The sequence below is a fragment of the Aythya fuligula genome, chromosome 1, assembly GCF_009819795.1.
Source record: "Aythya fuligula isolate bAytFul2 chromosome 1, bAytFul2.pri, whole genome shotgun sequence".
Lineage (NCBI taxonomy): Eukaryota > Metazoa > Chordata > Aves > Anseriformes > Anatidae > Aythya > Aythya fuligula.
The window spans coordinates 135,610,085-135,637,067 of NC_045559.1; the positions used below are offsets into that span (position 1 = coordinate 135,610,085).

The 26,983-nt window shown below is 39.7% G+C and overlaps 1 protein-coding gene across 1 annotated transcript; it reads left to right on the top strand.

Annotated features, from left to right (window-relative positions):
- On the top strand, nt 1–26,983 carry P2RY8 (P2Y receptor family member 8). Its single transcript, XM_032202125.1, has 2 exons — nt 1–50; nt 25,431–26,983. Exon 2 carries the CDS (start codon nt 25,499–25,501, stop codon nt 26,570–26,572), a length of 1,074 nt encoding a protein of 357 aa, XP_032058016.1. The 5' UTR covers nt 1–50; nt 25,431–25,498; the 3' UTR covers nt 26,573–26,983.

Genomic DNA, 26,983 nt, shown 5'->3' on the forward strand with positions numbered 1-26,983 from the left:
GGAAACTTCAGTGGTGACCATGGCTAGACAAATTCCTTAGAGAGCTGCCTGTAAGTCTGATCAACATTTGAGATGAAGTGTGTTGCATTTTCTTTGGCAGGATGTTACATGCTGAGTTTAGATATGTGAGGCAATTTCTGAGGCAATAAGGGAATATTCAGGAACACAAGTCTCTGCTGTTAGGTTAATAAGCAAGAAGAAAGGAATCCTCTTGTAAAGACTGTTTTTTTGTTTGTTTGTTTGTTTTGTTTGTTGTTGTTGTTGTTGTTGTTGTTTGTTTTTGGTGGTGGTGGTGGTGGTAGGTTTATTTGTTTGTTTGTTTAACCACAAGTTTGAAAAGATATAGATGTCGAGATTGTCTAAATTGTGCTCAGCTGAAGTTCTGTTATACCAGGATTGAAGGCACACTGAGTAGACTCCATTTCTGTGCTACAGTGGTTCAGCAGCTGAAGGCCTGGAGAAGCCTTTCGTGCTTTTATTATTTCTCCTTGTGACAGTCAGTCAGTGTGGAAGCAACGGGAAATCCTCCTGGAGTGAGGGGGGAGGGCGAGATAGGAAACTGTGGACAAGCAAGAACAGAAGTGCTGTGGGGGGGTGGGGGGTGGCGAATAATAATTAAAAAAAAAAGAAAAATAGGAGGAGAACTGGCAGTCCAGTCCATGTAGAGGAGAACAGAGAGACATTTCTGGACGGCAGCTAATGGAGAGGAAGATGGACTTTGGGTTGCATGTTACAGATGATGTAAGTGGGTTGTAGAGGACAGCAAAACGTGATCCTGCCAGCTCATTTCCTCAAAGACTCTAGAGAAAAACCTGAAATATCCGTGCCTCTGTAACCTAAAAATAAAACTTCAAGGCAAAGCACGTTTGCGTACACCCTCTAGTGGTCTAGCCAGAAAAGGCGTTTATTACGGTTATTAATTCTGCCCTGCGTCCATGTGCTGAGACCAGTCCTACTCTGGTCCTCAGCTGATCTGACACATCTATAACAACAACTGTTCCCTGAAACAGGATGGCTACATCCAAACTCATTTTCAGGAATGGTCTTTGGTCTATGATAACTCCTAAGTTGCACAAGTTGCTTGAGAGAGCATTAGCTGGTGTGAATCAAAGCTGTGCCAGCATTGTAACCACAGAAGGAAGTGAATTTCACGGCCTGAACCCAGGCTCTGACAGTGTTTAATTTACTAATATTGACTTAGCCTTAGTGCTGTAAAAGCTCCGTTATGCATGTGGAAGATGGTACAGCCTTCAATCATCTAAGTGTAGATACTACAGAAGAATTTTTTGACAGACAAAAAAAAATCAACCATCTGCTCATTCAGAGGGATACTATTGCCTGAAAAAGCCCTGATATACTCGATGCTGGAGGGTACATGCTGACTGAGAGGGAGAGCTACAGGAGAAGATGGAGTAATCTTGTGATTTTGGTGCTTGAATTATGTCTTGGGAGATCAGATTCTGCCTGAGAGTCTTTTGTGGTGCTGAGAAATGAGCATCTCCATAAGAAATAGGTGCAGAAAAATGTCTGAAATGTATCTGAGGTGGAACTTCAGAGCTTCAGCTCCAGCTGGGGACAATTCTCAGACAGCCACTGACTATAATCCCCTAAGAGCTGCTTCTCCTAACATAAAGTAGCAGTACTTAAGGTACTTAAAGACAAGTATAAAGCAGATATCTATTTGCAATTATGGAGCAATTGGGTTTTGACAGGACTGAGAGAGTTGACCTCATGCCAGTAAAGAGCATGCTTAAGGTACATCAGTAAGATTGGATTTCCTTAAAAATACAAGTGCTTTCTTTTCAAGCACGTGTAACTCCTCTTCTAGAGCACTCCCCTAGGAGAAAGATCACACACATTCGGTGCTCTCTTTGGAAAATATTCAAAGTCTTAACCACTTCCTTCCTTGAAAGTATGCTAACTACCACACTCAGGTCTGATTTGCACCCAACTTGTTGAAGCTGCAACTTTGATGGAAGATGAAGCAATGGTCATTGGACAAAAGAGGAGCAGATACCTGAAATACAGATTATCTAGAAGGCAAAATATTTGTTCTCTAGTCTTGTCTTCAGAGACACTATTTCACTTTCAGTAGTCATTGGATAACCCCAAAGGCCAATCTAAAGTGTAAAGATCAGGCTATGTCTGCTCCCTTACGGATGACTGCCCCTGTGTTTAGGCTAGGCTAGGCTAGGGAATCTTTTGCTGTTGTGCATGTTGTGCATTTTTTCCTAAGCTACCATGTCAATAATTTATTTATTGCATATCTTTGATATGAAACACGGGTAGTACCCAGCCATTTCGTGGTTAAAAAAATCTCTTGATCAGATAATAATTTCCATGGTCAGACTTGGGAGGCTCTATTTCCTGACTATAACCACTAGTCTGTCATTTAGAAAGGGAAGGGATGTGTTTTTCTTCTATCAATCATCTTAAAAGATTATAGCAAATCATATTTAGTCCTCAGAAAGAAAAGGAAACAGGGAACGTTTATAAAAGGAGACTTTACAAGCCAACCAAAGGCTTTAGGTGTCCCGGTAGTCGTCCTGAAGAAGAGAGAGAGAGTTCTGGGAAACTCACTAAGATTTTTTTTTCCAAGTTTTTACATTTCCAAGAGTCATCCATAGTCTACCCTAGATGAGTGCTAATTTCATGTTGTTCCTCATTGTTTTGCTGACTATTTCAGATCTCATTTTGAGACACCTAACTCTTCATTGGTGCCTTAATCTTTGCGATTCTCATCTCATAGATCATGATTTTTTTTTTCAAATCTGGTTTCAAAGGGTTAAGCTTTCAGAAAGGGCCACCAGTTCCAAGTTCCTCATTTTTAAACATGAATTCATAGACACCTGGGTCTTTCTTGCAGAAGTATTGAGCACTTATAGATCTAGATGTAGTCAACAGAAACATGGCTTTGAAACAATACAATTTTATGTAACATCAGGTGCTCTGAGAACACAGGTAGTCAGATCTTAGGCAACCTAGGTTGCCTCATGATCTCCATTGCCTACTTTCCTGTTTGCAATATGGTTAAATAATTTTCCAATTAGAGAAAGGCTTCAAAGAAGAAATTTGCAGGTCTTCTTGGAGCACTTTGCTTCAACATTGCATGCCACAGAAATGCTGACAAGTAAATTATTTGCTTGTCATTCAACAAGGGGTTGAACAGTGCACTGTCCATAGGATATAGTGTCATTCTTCAAACAATGAGGAGAACAAAGTCAAAGGCAGAATACCCCAGCTTTCTGGTGGAGTATTCTGCCTTTGGAGAATTGCTGTGAGGGCACTGGTTCCAACACAAATCTGTTGTAAATGGGCAGGTTTAAACTTGCCTGTTTTCCATCCACCTGACTTGTAAAGTTTCTTGGCAGCTGGGCTGATTGGTTCTCTTCAGTTTATCAACTTCCAGCTTTTCACTAACAGGATCACTAAGCTACAAAGCACCCAGGGGAATCTGCCAATGAAATTCTGACTCCCAGGTTCTTCAGCAGTTTATTTGCTGTTAGAGCAATAACCTGCTTAAGCTATATGATCATTATGAGTATTTTGACAAGAAAGGGAAAGAAAAGACATTTTCATAAGGGACAACGTCCCATGTCCTCAATCTCAGGTCACTGCAAAGATGACAACCTTGATTATTCAGTACTTAAATAATCAGTGTGATGATCAGTGCTGTTATGGTCATTAGAAATACATTGTTAGTCAAAAAATTTGAAGCTTTTTCATGAGTGCAGCTAGCACAAGTTGGTTGCTATGTATGAGATAGCATTAAATAAGAGCAAGATCAAGCCCTTCAGTTGAACTAAACTCTGCTTTACACACTGCATACAATGTCTCTTTATGAACCTAAATCATGACCTAAATCTTTACATACTTATCAAACAACATTTCTGGAACCTTCTCTTTCATAAGATCTGCCTTCTCAGTCACAAGTTTCTCCTGCAGGTTATAAAGATATTGTTAACGCCTTTAAGAGGAAGAAGAATGAAGTTTCCTTTTAAGTGTCTGTTTTTAATGATCTCAGCAACTCTCTGCTGTATCGATACATTACCTTAAAATATGGTCTCCGTGGATAAAATAGCCTCACAAAATCATCACTGAGACATTTCAGGTTCAGTCTATGTTAAAAGTTTGAGATTTTAAATAGTTTTAATGTCTGAAAGTTTTTTCCAGCTTTTTTAATCAATTTTTTTTCCATCAACAATATGTCTTAGATAAGCCAACAGGACAATGTGCAGTTTTACATGTTATAGAAGCACAGAATCATAGACTGGCTTGGGTTGGAAGGGACCTCGGACACCATATAGTTCCAACCCCCCTGCTATGGGCAGGGATGTCACTCACTAGATCAGGTGGCCCAGGGCCTCATCTAACCTGGTCTTGAACACCTCCAGGGATGGGGCATCCACAGCTTCTCTGGGCAACCTGTTCCAGTGCCTCACCACCATCTGACTGAAGAATTTCCTTCTAACCTCTAATATAAATCTCCCATCTTTTAGTTAAAAGTTTAGTTAAAAGTCCCCCTTATCCTATCATTATCTGATTGAGCAAAGAGTTGCTCTCCTTTTTTTTTTTATAATTCCCCTTTAAGTACTGAAAGGTTGCAGTGAGGTCACCCCAGAGCCTTTGCCTCTGTAGGTTGAACAGCCCCAGCTCTCTCAGCCTTTCTTCATAGGAGAGGTGCTCCGACCCCTCTGATCATCTTTGTGGTCCCCTTCTGGATCTGTTCTAACAGTCCCACATCCGTCTTGTGCTGGGGGCCCCAGATCTGGATGCAGAATTCCAAGTGGGGCCTCACAAGGTCAGAGCAGAGGGGCACAATCACCTCCCTCACTCTGCTGGCCGTTCCTTTTAGTGCAGCCCAGGATGCAGTTGGCCTTCTGAGCTGCAAGTGTGCACTGGCAGATCCTGTCAAGCTTTTCATCCACCAGAACCCCCAAGTCCTTCTCTGCAGGGCTGCTCTCAATGTGTTCTTCTCCCAGTCTGTGCTCATGTCCAGGATTGCCCTGATGCAGGTACAGCACCTTGCACTTTGACTTGTTGAACCTCATGAGGTTCACATGGGCCCAAATCTTAAGCTTCTCCATGTCCCTTTGGATGGCATAACTTCCTTCTGTTGTATCAACTGTACCCCTCAGCTTGGTATCATCTGCAAACTTGCTGAGGGTGCACTTGATCCTACTGTCTATATAATTGGTAAAGATATTAAACACTACTGGTCCCAGGACAGACCGCTGAGGAACACCACTTGTCACCAGCCTCCACTTGGACACAGGGCCATTGACCACCACTCTCTGGGTGTGCTCTGGGTGTGACCTTCAAGCCAATATCCATTCCAATTGAATGGATAATTCAATTATCCATTGAATGGTCCACCCATCAAATCCATCTCTCTCCAATTTGGAGAAAAGGATGTCATGTGGGACTGTATCAGAGGCCTTGCAGAAGTCCAGGTAGATGACATTGGTCAGTCTTCCGATGTCAAGTGTTGCAGTCACTCCATCATAGAAGGCCACCAGATTGGTTGGGCACATTTTGCCCTTGGTGAAGCCATTCTGGCTGTCTCAGATCATCTCTTTGTCTTGCATGTGCATTGACATTGCTTCCAGGAGGATCTTCTCCATGATCTTCCCAAGCACAGAAGTGAGGCTCACCAGTCTGTTGTTCCCCAGGTCCTCCTTTCTACCCTTTTTAAAAATGGGAATGATGTTTCCCTTTTTCCAGTCACCAGGGACTTTGTCTGACTGCCAGGACTTTTCAAATATGATGGAGAGAGGCTTGGCAACTTCATCAGAAAATTCCTTCAGGACATTGGGCCCCATAGACTTGTACTTGTTTAGTTTCATCAGCTGGACTTGAACCTTCTCTTTGCTTACAGTGAGTGGGACATATAGCAGGCTGATATGTTTGTTTGACTCACTTATCTGTTCCCACCAATGTCTGTGGGCCCTCTTGCATGACTACATGTACCCCTGCATGAGAAAAGGAAGAGATCAGAGAGTCATAGATCATAACTGATCTGGATATCAATAGCGTAGATGGTTGATTTACCCAGACATTGAGAATGTATACACTGAGTACTGAGTGGGGTGGATCCTCTGCACATCCAATTTTTTTCTGCTGCAGTACTGAAAAAAAAAAAACAAAAAAACAAAAAAAAAAAACAAAACACTTTGCAGTGTCTCACAGCAGCGCTTGGGTATCCCTTTGTTGTAGGAGAAATGTCATGAGGTGGAAAGAGTATTGCTGTGTCAGGAGAGAGAGGAGAGCATGCTGGAGGAGAGCAGAGAAAAAAATGGACTACAGAAATATTGGCTCCTTCGTTTGTGCCTGTGCTTTTGGTTGCTCTAACTTGGCTCTGGGACTAATAAAATCACAAATATAGGAGGAAAAACAGGCTGGTAGAAACATTTTTACTGTGTTCTAAAGTACACTGGAACACCTGGGGATTTGACTTCCTTGTGTTTGAAGTCAAAAAGGTAGTGTTGCAGCTTCTTGCCATTGCCACCAATTTCACAGTTCAGATTAACCTGCTAGTCTGCAGGAACTGCAAACACTCCTCTGCCATGACATGCAGGAAGCCTATACAATTGCAGAAACCAGTCAAAAGAACCACTTTTTGTGGAAATGTAAATGTCTGAATAATAGACTTTCATCCAATCGGCAAGATATTTTAATGCAATGCACAGAAACTTAGTTAATCTTGAGACCTATACACTTCATCAACTTTGCCTGGAATTAACCAACATGCTCACATTTACTAAAGGTGAGATAGAAAACACAGACTTGTGAACATAGCTCAAAGCCTCTTTTCAAACACAAGTGAACAACAGCTGGCCCAAGTAGCTGTTTGCTTGCCATTTATTTTCTTGCTTCTAAGTTATTGATAATGTGAACAAGTAAAATTGTTTGATGCCTGGGCTGGCAGACAGTCACCCAGGACCCACACCTAACACACTGAAGAAGGGAATCTACCCTTCTGGATTGTCCCACATCACATCCTTCCCCAAAAAATGAGGCCACATGCCTATCCACAAACCTCATTCATCAGGTAAGAAGGTGTACTGAAAACAGCAGAGTCTTTCACTTTCAGGCATGAGCAGCCTACACTGTTCCTCTGTACTGCGTTTATTCATCGGCTCGTATGAGGTATTGTATGGCCCAGCGTCTTAGTGTGCCTTCTCCCTTTTGGTCCATGATGGTCCACAAAGCCCTGGACCTCACCTCCCGTATCGGCAGCCTGGTGCCGTTGTGACCTTTTACTTTCTTCTGGGAAGAACACGAGCATCAGAGCCTCCCCTGAAATACTTTCTGTCTATGCTCTTGGTGTCAACATTAGTGTCTAAATGTTCTTCTCCTCAAAAGAAATGTGCTGTAGAGATTATCTTGTGGGTGCTTATTTCCTTTTTTTGAGATCTGAGCTGAATTTTCTTGATTTGTAGCTATCAAAGGCAGTGAAGATAGACAACTATCAGTGATGCTGTTAAATAAAAATCACTTTTGATTGCTTACAGACAGTTAGGCATTGGCTTATTGTTTCATGCACAAGTGTTAAGTGCAATTGTGTAGAAGCAGAAAGTTAAGTTTGCGGCAGTTAAACTATTAAATATCTTTGAAGATTGAGATTAAATATTTTCAAACCTTTAATTTTATTCCCATTTATTTTGCTTCTGAAATAAATTAGGTCTAAACTGTCCCTAATCTCAGTCCTTTTCTACAACCCCTCACACAGAGGCAACACATTGCTGTAGATTTTGGCAATGCCATATATACAGACAATGACACTTTTCTGAATGCTCTTCTTATAGACACAGTGACTTTGGTATCAGAAAAAGTTTTTTCTGGCTCAGTACTACAAAAACTACACCGCTGCTGAATCCCTGCTGACAATGATGAGAAATGACAAGAGTATTTCCCCAGTGGAGAGAAAGCCAAATACAGCATAATTTTAAAGAAATCAGCATAACATTGTTAGATCAAAATATTATATTATGAAAATGTTCTTTGAAAGAAGTTTGCATTTCCCTCTTTCATGTTGATAGTTCGGCTGCCTTTTGTAGTAAGTCTTAAGATGAAATACTTTACTATATTTATTTTCTTCCATATACTTTTCATCTAACCCATCTCAAATTAAATATCTGAGTACAAAAAAGTGGTGCTACCCTACAATGGAAGGCTTTGGAAACCAGCCTCTTCTCACAATTACAAATGGTGCCTTTAGTTTTCAAGCTGGCTGGGTGAGAAATTTGTGCTTGTTCTTTGGCTAACTGCAGAGTTTCCATTCCCAAGGTTGCCATTAGACTTTCCACTCCTTCTTAATGCCCCCACTCCTAGAAAAATAAATAAATAAATAAAAGAAGACCTACTTTGGTGCTCTTCTGTGTTGTTTATATACTGTTTAAAATGTTATCAAGTTCTTTCACAGTTTTTGTATGCTTAAGAGCAGATTGTTTCAACCGCTACTTCCTTATTTCTCCTCCCTTCCTCTTAACTCTTAATATACAAGCTGTTAGATACTCTTGCCTTTTTTTTTTTTTTTTTTTCTTTTCCTATGAATAAGTTGATCTATACATCTTCCCAGCCATCCGGGAGTATGAAAATCATGCAATTTTTCATCTAGCTTCTCATCAGAAAAGCATGAAGGAGTTGAAAAGATGACAACAGTTTGGAAGGAGTGGAATTTTGGCAGGCTTTTACCTACCAAGAGCCTTATGTTCTTCTCATTCATCCTTCTAATAGTGTTTTATTTTGTCAAGCCTACCTTGCTTACTGCATCAAAATTATCAAGATTTCTTGCTACTTACCATCACACAACACTAAAAATTACCTGATCCTCTGTGACCCTGCCACTACTGTGATGCATCTGTATACCCACTGATATGAATTAGTCATACCAGCCGTGACAGGATGTCACGAGAAGTAGTTGAGAAGGAGGTGTTTGTAAACTACTCCATTTATATCCTGTGAGTCTTGTTCTGTAAAAAAAAAAAAAAAAAGCTTTAGGTTGGCCTCAAAAATGAGGCTTCACATTGTACCTCCATGAGCACAGCATTCATTTTTATGGCATAGGGTTAGGGAAACAGCTTTCTAGGTACCTCCCATGAGTAAGTGCCACTCTTATCCATGGCAAGCTTAGTTGTTGCAGTAGGCAAATGTTGTAAAGTGTAAATATAGGATCTTTATACTGTCCTCCTCCCATATTGGCTTGCAGGGAAGGATACAAAAAGGATCTCAACAAGAGAAGTAGAGCAAGCAGATCTATAAACCTGCAGCCCTGTGAGCGAAGTCTCATCAGCCTGCTCTAAACCTCTGAATAAATCAGGCATGCTTGTGCAACAAGAAACAGCCCTACTTCACTCTTGTCTGTCAGAAGGGAATGAAACACAAATGCTCAGCGTGGTGACTGGGAGTAAAGGTATCATACCTAACTTCCAGGCTTACTTCTAGGGTTGAATTTGTACCAGTTTGCATGCTGCAACTGGGGTATAACTTGAATGGGTGAGAAAGAAAAAATATAGTATTTTGTTTGGTACCTAAAGGGAGAAGGTGTCCTAAGCATAATTCTTATTTCAATCCAATTTTTATGTTTTATATGAAGTGACTAATAGAAGATCTCACTGTCTCGTGGGAGGTGTAGATTCAAACTTCATTTATCTGAAGAGAGAAATAAATTCATATCTCCCACATACCTATTGAGTGATATTTGAGGATTAAGGGCAGTACTGTTGTTTCTGTTTTCCATCCTTCAAGGTTTTTGTTGTTGTTGTTGTGTGTGTTTTTTTTTTTTTTTTTTCCAATAAAACCTATACAAACATCTCACTCCAGGGGAAATTTCAGTTGCAATACATGGCTGTAGCTGGAGGTCTTCTTGAAACCCTCAGCAGAGGGTTGAAAGCTGCAGCTTTCTCAGGGACCAAGATGTTTCCTGTTGTCTAGCTTGCTTACTGCGCGGTGTCCTGGTTTTCTGGATCTTATTCTAAAATGCCTGATTGTGAATCAACAAGGTATGGGACATTTCAACTGGGGACTTGGAGACTCCTGGGCAGGCAGGTGCCTCTGTCTACTTGTGCTTCTACAACCTTGGGTATAGGAGGTGCAGATGGTGGGTGTGCTAGGTTCTCTCTGTGGATTTGCATTCTGTATTAGTGCCTCTTGATACTTGGTGCTTTCCTGTGTCTGTCTTTCTTTATGATCGAGCAAAACTAACCACAATCTCTTTTTTACACCCAGTTTCTAAAGAAAGTCTTTTAACTGGTTTTCAGCTGAAATTTGGGGTGCTGCAGCTTTCTCGAGCTTGTCTTGTACCAAAAAAAAAAAAAAAAAAAAAAAAAAGGCATTAGAAATCCTTTGTACAAAGTCAACCACAGCTTTTGTTATAGTAGGTACTAATTACTACAAGAACCATAAAACTGAGTTGCACCTTGCACCTTGCAGATATTTTTCCCTTTAGAATATTCTAGTATTATTATAATTTGGGTGAAATAAAATCACTACTTATAAAGCAAGAATTTTCTATTTTGATAATTGATTTAGGGTGTCTCCTTATTTGTATATCACAATTTAAGGTACAAGTAAATGATTATTTTGAAAAAATAAATAAATCTGAACACAGTTTTGACAAATGCAGTCCCTTGAATATTTCTTGAGCTGGGCATTCAAAAAATGTCTCAAAAACTCACTATGATTCAAGACATTTCTGTCATAAGTTTTGATTAATCAAGCTTACAGCTTTGTTTTAAGAAGTCACTGAAAGGTTTTCAAACATTACAGTGTAAGAGAGCTTGATGCCTTGTTCGAAGAAAAGGCATCAAGCAAGTGAAAGAGGTAACAGTGGAATTCAAAACAGTTTGATTAGCATTCTCAAGGAGCTATTTACAGTCCATCTATCAAATCTCAGAAGAGTTCCAGTTCTTAATTCTCTATCTCTTGCTATTCCAAAGAGACATTTTCCCAAAATGAAGATGTCTACAGCATTTTCATCTCCTTCTTGACATGGCTTTCTGCATGAGTGATAATGAGGAAGCTCAGCGTGGGTGTCAGCCTCAGCCCATCGCATCCCAGCACTTAACCTTGGAAGTGATCTTAGGCCAACTTTCGCATCTTTTCCAGCTACTGTTTGAATGAATAAAATTGCTGCAGGTTCTTAAAGAAAGAAAAAAAAAAGTCTATAAGTACAAGACAAAGAAAAGCTTCACCTTTAATGAAATCAAAAATAGCTATTTTGAGTCTGCATCTGTCAGATTATGAATTTGAGCATAGCAAACAAGAACAAGGCAAGAATGAAGTATGATCCTATTATTCTTGAGGACTGCAGAAATTATTATTTCATTTACAATTAAAATACAAAGAGATGGCATGGAGTTGGCATGTGACATGACCTAAAAATAGGGCACTAGTATAAACACATGTTCAGCCTAAAAAGTTGTCTGTCTTGTGATTACTGTGACCATTTCAAAATATTTCCTGTTGTGATTGTATAACCTTTAAAAAGAAATGGTAGGTTTTAACTGATGAATTGCTAGATGTCTCCTCTTTCTACTAGTACTAAAAAAAAAAAAAAAAAAAAGTTTTCTTCTATGTTAAAAAGACGAGCAAACAAAACTAAATAGAAAACCATGTTTTTGCATAGGGTATTCTATAACAGAATGTAACAGAATGCTCTAAAAGCTATCAGTCTGTAAGCAAATAACTTTCATGTGCACCGCACCTTATAGTATGTCTCAGAGGTAATGTCTACAGAGATGGTGTGGGAGTGCTGGGAGGTTTTGAACTGAGGAAGCTGCTTTTGAATTATTATTATTTTTTGTAATTTTTTAAAAAGAGTTTCAGAGAACTGAAAGAGGAACCTGCACTGAGCAGCATGTCCTAGCTTGCACAAAACTTTTCCCACAACATGTGATGAAAAATACTTTATCACTGTGCTCTTATCTTTGCTGTCTGAGATGTTTGAACACTGTCTTTGCTCACCTGCATGGCCGGATGGAGTGCTAGAAGGGGCCATAAGAATTAATTTTCCCTTTGTAGATTCTTTTATAAATATCTAATTCACAACCTTTACTTAACAAGAATATTTATTTTAAAGCTTAAAACTCTGGTTTTTGTTTCTTCTCTGTGCACATGTATTTACGACAGTGAGGCAGAGCAAGAGACAAAAATGCACACAAGAAAAAAAAAATTAAAGCTGCTTTCCTGAAATTTATGTTGCCTTTATACTTTTATAAAAGACTCTAGCTGAGATATTTAAAATAAAAGGGACCTGGAGCCATTTCCTTCAGCTCCCTGAATGATTTTCAGAGCACTGGCTTTTTCCACCACTTGCCTGCCAAACCACAGTGAAAGTCCCATGTGCGTTGATGCTGGGTGACTATCACAGGCACAGATGACTCCATCTCGCATGCCCGGCCAGGCCTGTTGCATGCCTGCTGCGACATGGAGACTTGTGCAGAAACTCTGACACAGCAGGGCAGAGCTGGGCAGCTCTTTGGGAAAACCCTTGGACAGTCCCATGTCCCATGTCCCATGAGCTTCCCATGAGCAAGCATGAGCCATGGTCCTGAAACAGAGCTGGGAACAAAGCCATAGAAAAAAATTAAATGACTTCCAATTCTCTCAGAAAGACAAGTGAGGAAGTTGGTGGTGCTGGTGTTCCTGAATGCATTTGCTGCAGAAGGAGGGTGGGCTGGGTTTTGAGAGCATGGTCCTGTCTCTGCTCCCATGATGTAGAGGGCATTCTTGGGGTTTCAGAAAAGAAGGAACTGCTGAGAAGAGGGCTGTGAACAGGGTGCAGCCACTGCCAAAGCACCAGGGACCAAGCAGTGAAGGAGCTCCCAGTGGAAATTCTCTTTCGAGACCCATGCCTCTACAACAAAGTGAAAAAGGGAACGAAAACCTTTCGATAGGGAAGCCCTCACGAGAGTCCAGGTTTCAAGCTTGCAGTTTTATTCTACCAAGTCTCATTTATTGTCAGATATTTCCATGCATTCTGTATTTCTCTGGGGACAGCAAGCTGTATTTTTATATTAAATCAAAAGGAAAAAATGTTGGTCACTGGAACGTGGCTCTACACTGCTAATGCATGACAGCTCCAGCTGGTGCAGGTTTCGGTTGTGCTAGATAACTTCTCCCCACGGATTCCCAAGCACAGAGCAACAGCAGCTGGCTCGGGCCCTGGGATGTTGCAATCAGGCAGGTTGTGTGCCATTTCCCCGAGGAGAAGGCCTGGTAGCATGGCACAGGCCAGTCCTGGACAGCTGACCTCCATGCCAGGGGTGGCCCCAGGCACACAGGAGCATCTTGATGAGGATGCAGGAGACCCCAGGTCAGGGCTCCTGCTGCTAAGGGGGCTCAGGAGGACAGAGAGAAGCCTTAATCACTAGCTGCTGACCTCCTCTGGGGAGGAGCTCCCCACTACTGGTGCCTGTACATGGGGATCACACCTCTGTGCACTTGCCCAGTCCATTCAGGGGCAACTGAAGGGTTTTGCTATTTCCATGGTTTTTGAGCTCACAGTCTTCTTTCTCTCCTAAGCACATTGCTGCCACATTTACCATCCTCATTATGTGATTGATGGCGTAGTCCTGAAGCTATAGCCTTCCTATTTAGGTATTTCACTCCGTTAAACTCTGTATCATTTGTTGATGCAGCTGAATTGTTTGTTGCATGTGACACACAGCTTCCTGTAATACAATTGCACCAATCCTTCAAAGGCATGACCTACTCTGGCAGTGCTGTGTCAGTGTGTGTCCTGGCTACACAATTTGCAGCGGCTACCTTCATTCATCAGACTTCTCAGATGGCTGAATGAGGTCAGATTCCCAGCTGTAAGATGGAGCAATCACCCTCAGCATTTTCACACTTGTTGCATACCTGTAAAGACACAAGTATTTTGGGTTTGTTCTGGCTGTTTTACGTGATCTGCTTCAAACATTGTAGAAGTTGTTTGTCTGGTTCCTTCCTGGGTTTTATTAATATCTTTTCCTGTCTTTTCTTCTAAGAATACAGAGGATTTAATAACATTCCCACCCCAGAGTATGTGTCATCCTGAACCATATGCTTCTCTGTGCCAGTTGGCTTTCTTTAGTCTTCAGTTTAAAAACTGTAACCTTAACTTTTAGCCTTGCCTGTTTTGGTTTATGTTGAACAATGTTTTCCTGTGTAGGACCCATCTGTGTCAAAGTTTTCCTTTATTCTTAGTACATTCACATCAGTTTCCTATGCATCAGTTTCCAGTCATACATTGTCACTTCAGGAATGCGATGATATTTCAAAGCATGTCACTTAGAGGTCTCTAGGGGTCCTAACAACCTATGTTTTGCCTCCAAAGCACTATCTCCTACTGCTCTACTCTTATTAGTGTCTAAGCAGATTGCAATTGTACTAGTCTTCAAAACTACCTTGGAGTTTTATTGTTAGATATCCTATGAGTTTTAGTGTCTTCATCTCCAGCACAGTTTTCACTGTATGATTGCTTTCATTTCATTTAAAGATTTATCATTTCAGAGCTTAGTATCCAAATAGCTGAAATTTCAACTGTAGTTATGAAAATAATACTAAAAACAAAAGACTGTTATCAATTGGAGATGTACAATGAAATGAGAACATAATAGCATACATTATTACCTATTACTGTACGATATATCATGTATGATATATAATAGTGTGTATCTATGTATATGATGAATCAGTAACACAGGCTAAAATTCTTGCACTTGGGGTGTTGATTATGGGATTAATAGATATTTCAGTTTGTGGTACCTGTAGAAATAGATATTTATCTCCTATCTATCTCATATAAATGATATCTAATATATAATATTACATATATTACCATATGTTATCATAATAATATCACGTGCATAATATATATTTTATAATATGGACAAATAAGAATACTAGTCCTCATAACAGCTTCCCACCTCTCCTTTACTTTGCTGGTGTATCCTGTTCTGAGGCCCTTCCTTTATCAGAATCACACCAAGGCTGGTCTCACCCCACACTGACGTGTGATACTTGCTTGTGGTCAGCATATAAAAGATCTCTGCTGGGTTTATTTACCTTAAGTGTGTGGGCAAGCAGACAAGTCATGGCAGAGACAAAGCAGGGCATAAATAGGGCATACTACCAAGTACATTGGCTGTGATATAGTACGGACTACGGTATCATAAAGAATATGTCTTCTCACATGGTAAGCTGGAGCTGTTCCACAATGCTTCACTGCAGAAGGGTAGGCAAGCTCCTGTGCCTCTATGACTACAGTCAAATACATTGAGTAGCTGCTGTGATAAGGATTCACACCTTCACTTACACTGCAAGAATGTGTGTTCTTGACCATGGCCTTAAGGAGCAGATTACAGTTGAATAGCAGAAGAGATTTTGAGATACGGACTGCCTGTTTACAAATTGAGTACCCAGAATTAACTCTATTAAGTCAGAGTTAAATGCCATAAAAACTACTGTTAAGACAACAATTTTTAATACACTGATCAATAAATAACAACCTTCAAAGCAGAATATCTTCATCCTCATATTTTCTCTCCACATTGCAAAATTTGGGCAATGATTCATATGACAACTATGGTCCAGATATCTCAGGGCATATTGCTAGTGGTAAAAGGGAACTCAAGTAAAGCCAATAACAAGCTCTTGCAATGTACTGTCTGCTAATAAGAGCACAGACTAGTCACACTCACGTTCCCCCCCAAATTATCTACAGAGCATAATGTTTGACTCTGACTCCTGCCTGTGATTATTTCATGTAAAACTTAAGTATAATTACATGCTGGCATATATCTTGATTAAAACGTATATACTAGTATACAAGTATAAGTATACTACTTAAACTACTTATATACTTCTCAGTGCAGGAAGGCTATGTTAGACAAGGGCAGAATCCAATTTTTTCTTTATTTATGCATTTAAGTTACCTAAATGCAGTGGCATTCTGAGGAGAACAAAGACTGAACAGAAGGACACTTGCAGCTGAAAAGACCTGAACCTACGGTCTCACCTGCATTCGAGGACTTTCAGAAGAATGAAACAATAGCAGATGTGGTTTCATGGTGCTATTCCTGTCATACCTCTGTGTGTTAGTGTGATAGCATAAGTAGTTACAAAGAAAATGAGCAAGAAGAGGAGCTTTTATTAGAAATCTTTCTATTTTTTCCCCCCATTTTATGATCTTCAATTCTTGTACATTACAAGTCTTACCTCTAACTGGTATCAAATTAAGAAGTCAGAAAAAAAGTGTGAAGTCAGGAAAAAAAAAACAAAAAAACAACAACAACAAACAAGCAAAAAAAAAAACACCTGCTGTTGGCCATGTCTTTTTCCTTTGTGTGCACATATAATGCTGCTTTTAAAAGTAGGTCATGCAGTCCATGGGCTCCTGTAGTTAGCTGATTCTGGGATTCCGGTTACCTGTCCACAGTGCCTTTTGGGTATATCTGTTCAGTGCTATTCAGGAACATATGAATTTGTACTTTGTCCTGTGCCAGCCACAAGCAGCACAGCTGCAGTTATCAGTATAAGCCACGAGCTTTTGCAGAGAAGCCAGCTTTCAGTTCTTTCAGCGTGTGAATGAACGCAGTGAGTTTGCATGAGCAGGGTGAGCTGGCTTCTCCCCTCTGAGCAAAGAGCCCTGAGGTGCTGTGCACGCAAAGCTGCCTCAGACTGTGATGGGAGTTGCATGGATACAAGACTTTCAGGACTGTTCCCAAGACGAATGAATTCTGTTCCGGGCTCCGTAGTAGTCATGCGAGTGCCCTAAATCGCTCCTCGCATGATATGACCATAACTGAGAAGCAGAACCATCCAGGGTGGCTCATGATAATAGATTTAATACTACTAACTGCTGATGGCAAAGCTGAAAAAAGCAAAGAATCTTTCTGCAGCAGAGAATTGCAACCATTTGGAAGGCCATGGGTGACTGAACATCACTCAGAAGAAACACAGTGATATAGCCCAGTAGTACAGAGATGATTCAGGGCTCGCACTCTGAGTTGCGACAACGAGCAGTAAGAGAAACTGTGCAAAGGAAAGAGTTGTAACAGTGCAGGAACTCTTTTGGAGGTGAGCCCCAACCATTGCTCCCTTCAGGCAAGGCAAAAAAGCATTGCCCAAAGTGCTAAAGAATTATGAAATCTCCAGGTTCCTCCATGCTTTGGACTGCACACATCACTGCCTCCTGGCCCTTCAGCAGCCCAGACACACCTCTCCTGCTGGAATACACATGAGCACCTATTTTCAGTGGTATTGACAAGGGGTCTGGAGGAATTAGCAGACAAAATAAAGAGTGGTTCCAACAAAAAAGCTTCCAACAGCCTAGTTTTTGTATCAAAGCCTTTTGGTAAGTCATGGTTTGATAGGAAGTGACACTTATTCTTTCTGTAGAACTAGCTCTTCTTGCCCACTCAGGAGCAGAGAATCACACTTGAGACAAAACAGACAAATGCATGTCAGTTTATCTTCTACAGAGGCCTTCGTGTCATGCATTTTTCAGCCAAGACTGTTTCCACTGGTCCTGATGTGGTAACCACTTCTAACTCAAGCGTGAACCAGGAGAATGCCCAGTCTGTCAGGAGTTCACCATCAGTACATTGCAGAAGGCAACGTTTGGGGAGAGTAAAGCAGTCAGTCTTGCTGGGGAGCAGTCAATAAAGCCCAAACAACCTGTGCTGAGCAATTATAGCAGTGAGACCAGCAGAAGACAAAATATTTTTTCTCTTGAGTCACAGCTGTGGCATCTTTGCTACACAAAAACAAAACAAAACAACAACAACAACATCAACAAAAAAAACCACACACACACAGATATGCTTGCATAAAGCTGACTGTAGCTTTTGAAACACAGGTGTAAGATGGATAAAATCATGCATTAGGTCCTATTCCATACCACTTAATTTTTCACATGGAAGCTGGCCAGGTCATTTTAAAGTGGCCGCTGAGTGATCTATGTGTAAAAGGGGACAATTATGTTCTAAGGAACTAATTTAGACTTTGACAGAATCCAGGCAATTAAAGACCTCCAGTAAACCAGGAACTGAATCAACAGGATATTCAAAATGAGTTGGATTCAGATTCAACCATCTGCATTTACACGGAAAGTGTCTACATATGAGCCTGCTACAGTCACTGGAGATCCACCCAGTATAGTCAGTGGCATTTAGACTTCCCAACTCACCCTAAAATAGACCCTGAGATTTCTACAGATGCTTCTCCACAGCTGTAGCAAGGACCAGGGAAGCAAGATGCCAGCTACACTCAAATCCTGCTGCTTAATGCTTCTCTCTGGGAAGAGAGTTAGAATGTTCATATAGATCTTAGCAAGAGGAACAATGGTTCAGCCTGCATTTAGAGTTACCAGTCGTTAGGGATCCTGATGTGGCTTTCTGGGATGTGCCTCTGTATTTATCTAGGAGGCAATACCATGTTTTGTATGTATTGAGCCCAACTAGTGGAAGGAGGCTTGTGTAGAGGTAGTGTGGATGCTTAGCTAAGAATTTTGATTCATCACTAACAAGATAATCTCTAAGTTCTGACACAATACCTTACATTAATTCTTTGTTCTAAAAATACATGTCCCAGATACCATGCCAAATTGCCCTTTCAGCTACACCTGCAAAACATGGTTGAATGACCTGGTTATATACTCCAGTGTATGTTAAATCAATCAACAGCTACAGGCTCTCATATCCTTAATACAACTGCAAGAAAAAGCAATGTATGAAGGTTGATTTTTTTTTTTTTTTTTCAGTGTGTGTGTGTGTTTTAATCTGTAAAGATAATCTTCAGAAACACGCTTACAGCTCTACCTCAATTTCTTTGTGGACTGAACAGGAGAGGAAATATTCAATAAGAGTTTCACAGAAGAGAGAGATGAAAAGATAGAAAGTACTTATTTCAAGCAGAATATATATATATATTAGTAGAATTAGTACAATAGTAGAATTAGTAGTAGTAGAAGTAGAACTAGTAGAATTAGTAGAATATTTATTTACTGTAAAATGCCAATCATACCACACGGATTCAATATAAGACCATAGAGTTTTCAGAAGACTGAAGGATCCTCTGGGAACCTGTCATATTGTTTATCACAAATGGCCTCTGCCATTAAGCTTTGATTCTTTTCCTGGCATTTGAGGTCAAAAGGGAAAAGGGCGACTGTGTTTTTTCCTCTGACTTTCAAAAGGACTATGTGAAGTAACTGCAGACTGGAATCTATTGTCTGTCAATCCTGGACATAGGCAATATTTAAAAGATGCAAAGTTATAAGGAAATCAGTTCATGTACTATTTAAATGTAGACTTTATTTGGTAGTTTTTGTCGTCAAAGTTTATAAAAATATCACCATTTTGTCCAAACTCAGTATTACTTAACAATATTTTAGGGGCAAGCTACCTGCAGGAGGGCCCTATGGCACAGGATAACTCTGTGCTACAGGGACATCCATCAGAGTGGGATGTTTTGCAAGCTGGTTGTCCATTGCCATGTACCCTGGGTAGCCATCTGACAAAAAGTGGAGTCTAATGACGTCAAGTTCCCTGACAGGCATCAGCAATTTTTCAGTAACTGCTTGCATGCATGCTTTTGCTCCATGATAAGTGCAAGGTAGCACTATTTCACCAAGAAGCGAGTTGCCTTGTGCTGTTGGGTAATAAGAGCATGCACGTGGACTGTGACCACAGAGGAGTGTGAGTCCTGTAGGAATGAATTCCTTAACTGTTGTGTTGAATCCTTATAAGGGTCTGTCTTAACTTTGCTAATATAAGACAGTTATATTAAAATATCAGCCTTAAATAAAAATAAACTTACAAAGTCTGTGTCTATAGGAAAGATGAACATACATATTTTATGCTAGCACTCTCTAATAGGCAGAAATTATAGGACTACTTTTCTTCAGTTTTGAATAAAGCTGCTTTTACCTAGATTGATACATTTAACAAGCTCTACAAGCATGTATTTCTCCAGTAAAGTAAACCTGGTAACTTTTCTACATTTTTTTCACTTGAAAAATAGAGGGATTTTCACCTCTCAATGTGAAATACTTGTGGAGAGAAGACACTCATGTTTTACCTTGCCCTAACTATTTGAGGTCAGAACTATAACCACCATAGGGCTTGCTTTGACCAAATGCACTTAAATAAAGACTGAAGTTTGTCTCTGCAAGAGGTGTTTTTTTTTTTCTTTTTTTCTTTTGTTTTGTTTTGTTTTGTTTTGTTTTGTTTGTTTTGTTTTGTTTTAATATCAATATAGAGATTCTGAAGTCACCCTTTCGGTGTAAAAATAAGTCATCTTTTTCAGTGAAGGCATAGATACGGTTTTCTTATGTACTTTATCTGAATAATCTTTAGTGAAAAATATGAAGTTTTGTTTGTCTTAAACTAAATGACATAGGTAGGGAATATTGCAACTAGTTGGATGTTTTCAGCTTTGTTTGCTCAGAAATACAGATCAGTGCTTGCACACACAAGTGCACAAAGGTGCTCATTTCCTGAAAGTATTCATTTTTAAAAGAAGATAAGTGAAAGATTAATGTGAAATAATGCCATTGTGATAACATAGCTACAGACTCAGCAACATTTGGTGATTGTGAGAATGATGCTCTGAACAAAACAACCGAAACAAAGAAAAAAAAAAAAAAAAGAATTCAGCAAAAAGAACAGGGAAGGGAAGGCACAATTCAGAGAAGTTTCTTAGAAGACTTATGTTCAGATCTTGACTGGGTGAAGGAAACCCTCGGCTTGTAGAGATGTAACACTAAAAGTTAAAATTTCCACAAAAGTTTATTGAAAGGGTGAGAAAGTACAAACAAACAGAACCTTTGGCCTCTTTCAGCAAAGCCCACCCTCGACGTAGGGAGTGCCCAGTCAGCAATGCACTTATTGACATTCCTCGGCCTGGGAGAACGTGAACATTTACAGAAATAAGTGTTTCTCTGAATCACATCAGTAACGCCTGGGGAGCAAGATCTGAGATGTGTTAAAAAGGGAACTTCTTCTTGTTCTCATATTAAAACACTTTTCTCTATCTAAATATCAAAGTGTTCGTCATTTTTCTCACAACTCAGAATGTTATCCCTTTGCCTTCCTTGCTTGTTCTTCTCTTCATACGCAGTGTATAAAGGAAATTGTTTTCTACACTGGTCTAATATTCTGTCATCTGACCAGCAATTCAGACAGTCCATGAGAGGTTGAATCCCCAGAAGGAATATTGCACATATAGGATTCCAAAGTTTTCTCCAGCTTTAGCAAAATTTTGTGAGAAATAAACTATCCTACCCCTTTAACTCTCATTTCAGTTTTATAAGTCGTAAGAAGAGCAAGGAAAAAAATATCAGCTTTTTTTTTTCTTTTCTTTTTTTTTCCAAAAATATACTATCTTGATAAAAAATAAAATACATTCCTTAGTCATGTTTGCTTTAATTAAAAACAGCCAATATGGCTTTCTTAAGTGCTTAGAATAAAACCTCTGTTTTCATTTTATTTCATTCTGAATATATTTGCAATTGAGTTCAGCATTTCATGTTTGTTTGTTTGTGTTCCTGTAGTCTGAATTATGCTGTCCTACATTCTTCAGCTGGAATAGTGTCTTTCTAAAAGTGCAAAGATATCAATGGATTCAGGAAATTAGACTTTATTATAGACAATAGAGCTTTAACAGACAGAGAACCAAAATAATGAAGCAGAAAAGGTTTTGGAAGGCTTTCTGTTGCAATGAATGTTTTGAAATTTATTTTTCCATCTCAAATCACAAACTTTTTATAAAATGGTATTTCTGTTTTTCAGTCAAATCACAGACTTTTGATTCTTGTTCACAGGTGCACTTCACGTTGACAACAGGAAAAGAATAGATGTGAGAAAGGAAATATATCAGTTTTATCTAGTAGTCTCCTAAAAAAAGGTTGACACATTTCTGTTGTTACTCTTCCATGACAAAGAAGTGAGACGGTCATCTTCCGCTTTTTAAATCTTTCTATTTCAGTACACCTTTTACTGTTTTAATCACCATGTTTTGTCCACTAAAGGGAATCACCATCCCTGTCAAAAGAGGCACTAAGCAGCTGTCACCTTTGCTTATGGTTATAGCTCAGAAAAAAACTGGTATTACTGAAGTTCCAAGTGAGCTTTCTGAGTAGAGTGCCATGAGTGAGAGGGTATGAAGAAGAGCAAAAAAATCCTCCCTGGATTTAGTGAGGTTTACTCCAGAAGATGCAGGTGCTCTTAATACCTATTATTGAACTGAAATAAATCTGCTTACTAAATGTTCTAGAAATGAGGCAAGCAGAAAAACTTAACATTTCTCTCTTGCTGTCAAAATCTCTAGGACTAATGTAAATGGCAATAAGACTGGACTTTCTCACTTAAAGAATCCTTACTGAGTTTTTCTTTCAGTCTACCTATATGTTCATTTGTCATAGTTCAGATCTGGCTGTTGTTAAAATAAAAGCAAAACAATGTCTTTATTACAGGGATATTTATATAACAGTGTATTTTTACAGTTTATGAAATCATAGCTGAGGGTTGATATTTTAAAATTACTCTACAGGAAAGTTTCTTTTACAGTGAATCATGCAAGGTCCACAGATTTGAATTGCGTTGTAGGCCTGAAATTGCAAGAAAGCAACTCACAAATGTAAAGGGAATCTAATTCTAATGCTTATAAAAAATACTTTCTCACTTTATTTATGACATTTTCAACTAAAACCACAAGTGATAGACAGATGCTGTGGTTGCGGTGGAGGAAGGACTTAAAAGTACCCTGAACGAGATAGAAACATAAGTACAATGCTAACTAAACCCAAATAAAAACAGTAATGGGAGAGATGAAGAATGTTGAAATGCTATGTTGTGAGTCCAGCAGCTTAATCTGGCCATTTAAAAGGCAAAATATCAAAAGTAAGTGTGACAGTGCAGAAAATTCTGCTGGCCCAGGTTTTCATGAGCAAGGAATTCAGCAATAGAGCCCCAGAAAGATTTGGCAAAAGGAAAGGCAAAGATGGAGTGATGATCTATATGATGTGAAACAGGTTGTGAACTTGCAAGTCTTGTGTGCTCTGCATGCTCCCTCCTCCCCTGCAGAAGACACTAGGGAGCTATTCACTCCTTGTGAAGGACATCTTCCTTACCAAAAAACATGCCAAGAGGACCCACCCTATTTGGAGAGCTTTTATCAACATCTAAACACAAAGCCCAGAACTTTACAATCCAGGCGCCCTGTTGAAAAGGTGCCTAAATGTGGGAGGCACTTGTGTTTTACTGACAGTTCTGCTCCACAAACGTGTAAAATCTACCTTTAGGCAGGCCACAAATCCCAACACTGTTTTGCATATTTATTATCAGCATGTGCTATCTGAAAAAGCAAATTCAGAAGCTGCTTTCAGAAAATACCTTTGTGATTAGCCCTAACATAAAACTCAGTGTAAGAGATATTGAACAGCTTTATGCCTAGTGCAATAGATTTAATGGAGGTTTTCACCCATACTCCCACCTCCCAAGTACAGATTAGCTGTAGGAATAGCATCTACAGGTGAGATCTCTCAGTCCCTGAGAGCAAATATCTTTCACTTGCAAAGGCCTGTTATTAAAGCTCTGTAGTTACTTTGGTATACATAAAACCTTTGTTCTGGGAAATGCAGGGTTACTAGGCACAAATAGGTGTCACTTGAAACAGATTTTTGAGGCAATAATGGGTGCATGAGTAGATGTTTACTATGGTAAGTCACAGATAGAAGACTTAAAATAGAGAGCATTACGTTTTTTCAAGAGCTTACTGTCAGTTAAGTGCCCTTCCAAGTTCCCCTGGAAGAGTTAGTTTCATTCTTGATATCATTCCAACAAGGACAGAATTTCATCTGGAATGGATTTGGCTCAGAGTTTTTTTTTTGTAGTTGTGATCATGTGATGTGCTTATTACTCAGAACATGTTTGTTCTGTGCCATGTGCATGATATATTCAGAACACGTCTCTAACATCTTTGCTGTTCCTACTTTCTTGTGCCTTTTTCTGTGTTTCCAATAGCTCAGCTAGAAACATCATCTTTGCCAGGTCTCAAGAATCATCAACAGTTATTTTGTGAAAGTCATTTGATAAGAGCTTCTGTCAGAAAGCCAAGCTTTTGTCAGAATGGTAGTTGCCAGACAGTTGAGATATGAGGACTGAAGGCTGATCACCTCTCTGAGGGGCAGATCTGCTACACTGCTCCCTGGCTATGACTACAGTTAAATTAAAGGTCTTATTTAACTGGATCTGAGGTTAAATAACACCGAATGACTTGTGCCTATGTTTATAGAAACTAGCTTCTCTTGTGGCAAGTGTTTCTTGGAGAGATGAAACAGTGGAGATGATCAGAGTCCACAAGTAATACTGTGTGCTTGTACGCACTCTCTGGCCCTCTTTATTAATCAGCATAGATGTGCCCAAAGTTACCAGCTGGCTTGGCCTGGAATCTTTTTCAGGTCCACAGTCCCACTCTTCACAGAATTTACTGATAATTGATTATCTTCCTTTCACATCATTCATTGCCACTTCTTTGCTTTTTTTTTGATCCTCTACTTTTGTTAAATTGCATTCCCACATGCATGTAGTACTTTGAGGCATGAGTTCCTGTTTGCATCTGCTAAATGCTGCTACATTTTGTAAAATAAATAAGCTAAACCATAAAAGACTGTGTCTGCCAGGAAAGGTTTATATAGGCCAGACAGTGAAAGCATGGTTTTGTTTTGCAAACTGCAAAACTGAAACTCATTTTGCAGAATTATAGGTGACTCCTATGAGCAGTTTCAAACTAAAAAACAAAACAAAACCAACCAACCAACCAAACAACAAACAAGCAAACAAATAAAAACAGCACTTACTTGGAATGGATCTCTGTTTAGTTGGACAAAAAGAAATCAGAAAATATTCTATATTACAAGAGAGCAAGGTCTTGGCATCCGGAGTAGATAAGATGGGTTTAGCTCTTGGGAAACTTACAGCTTGGTGTTCTCATGCAGACATCAATTTCATTTCAATTTGCGATGTGATATTCTGTGTGTCACAATAACAAAACAATAAGGTATGATAATGTTTAGTCTGCAAAAAATATCAGAAAGCCTCTCAGTAGGGAAAAAGTAGCTGTTCAAAGCTAGAAAGAAATGAGAGAGGTAAAACTACAAATGATTTGGAGGGAGGAGGCATTTGTCAGGAGAACTTTTTAATTGATTCAATTCATTCAGAAAAAAAATGTCAAACTACACAGGCTTTTTTCTTATTAAATTAATATAGAATGATAGAACTATAGAGTGGTTTTGGTTGGAAGGGACCTTAAAGACCATCCAGTTCCAACCCTCTGCCATGGGTAGGGGGACACCTCCCACTAGATCAGGTTGCATAAGAAGAATGTTTGTAATTTGTTTTAACACATTGCTTTTCTCTCTCTTGACTTTTGTTCTCTAGGTTTTGAAGCCAAGAGTTCATGATATGATCCAGCTGGCTTACAGAGATCAACGGCCACCTTATGAATAATGGTTGAAAACGGATCCCACCTGGACAATGAAACACTTGCAATGCTCCAGAACAGAGCTATTTCCGTCACCCTACCAGTGGTGTATACACTGGTGGCTATCATCAGTATCCCTGGCAACTTGTTCTCCCTTTGGGTGCTCTGCTTGCATATCAAACCCAAAACGCCTTCTGTTATCTTCATGATCAACCTGAGCATCACAGATCTCATGCTGGCCTTCTGCTTTCCCTTCCAAATATCTTATCACATCCAGAGCAATCACTGGATCTTTGGCAAGACTCTTTGCAGCCTTGTGACTGTGATGTTCTACTCCAACATGTATTCTTCCATACTGACCATGACCTGCATCAGCATTGAGCGGTACATGGGTGTGGTATATCCCATGAAGCTGGTCAAGTGGAGAAGAAAAAGATATGCCTTTGGTGCCTGTATGATAATGTGGCTTTTCTTGCTACTAGCTTTCTATCCACTGGAAAGCACAGATCTGACTTATGAAGTGAAAGAACTGGGGATTATAACCTGTTTTGACGTTCTCAAGTGGGATATGCTGCCCAACTTTGCAGCCTGGGTGGCCTTTCTCCTCACACTATTTGTTGTGCTCTTCCTGATCCCTTTCATTGTAACAGTTGGATGCTACATTGGCATCATTCGGAAGCTTATTCAGACATCAAACAGATATGGTAACAGGCAGAAGACTAGATCCATATACCTGGCGATTATAGTCCTTTCGGTGTTTGTCACTTGCTTTGCCCCCAATAACTTTATCCTACTTGCGCATATGATCGTCCGCCTGTTTTACAAGAGGAGTTTGTACCCTGCCTACAAGCTCACCTTGTGCCTCAGTTGCCTCAACAACTGCATAGATCCCTTCATTTACTACTTTGCCTCTAAAGAATTTTACCAGAAATTGATGCAAGTGTTTCGCCCTAAAGTACCACTCAGTGACAGCTTGGAAACCAGAAGGGAAAGCTTATTTTCTGGCAGGACCATGTCAGCCAGGTCGATGTCAAGTGGACCTATGGATGGGTTAGAGGGAGTAACGGTCTATTTGCAAAGGCAGGAAAGTGTTTTCTAGCCTTAGACTTCCCCAGCAGAAAGGCACCTGTGAGTTCCATGAGTAGAGGCAGAAAATATTTCTTTTTGAATGTCTACCCTCAAAGTAACATGCTCTAGTGACAGAAGTCAAACCATATGAATATTGTGCATGCTACTTGAGTAAGTGACTATTTTCTGACAACAAGTGGAAGCACAAAAGGAACTGAGTTTATTAAAAAAGCCCCTGAGGCAAAACCAGTGTAGATAATTAAGGGTTGGCCTGGAATTAGTGCAAGGGATAGGTTTAGAACAAGAATTACTTTCAAGTTTTATAATCTCAGTGTTACCCAATGCTTGAAATCATCAGTGAATGTGAAATATTACTGTATATGAGTTATAGCATACATTGAAATGGGAGTTTGGGAAGGGGAGTTATTTTTCTAAGCAACGT

Bases quoted from the DNA above. Each gene is read 5' to 3' on its own strand.
- P2RY8 (XM_032202125.1), top strand. From the start codon at position 25,499: ATGGTTGAAAACGGATCCCACCTGGACAATGAAACACTTGCAATGCTC.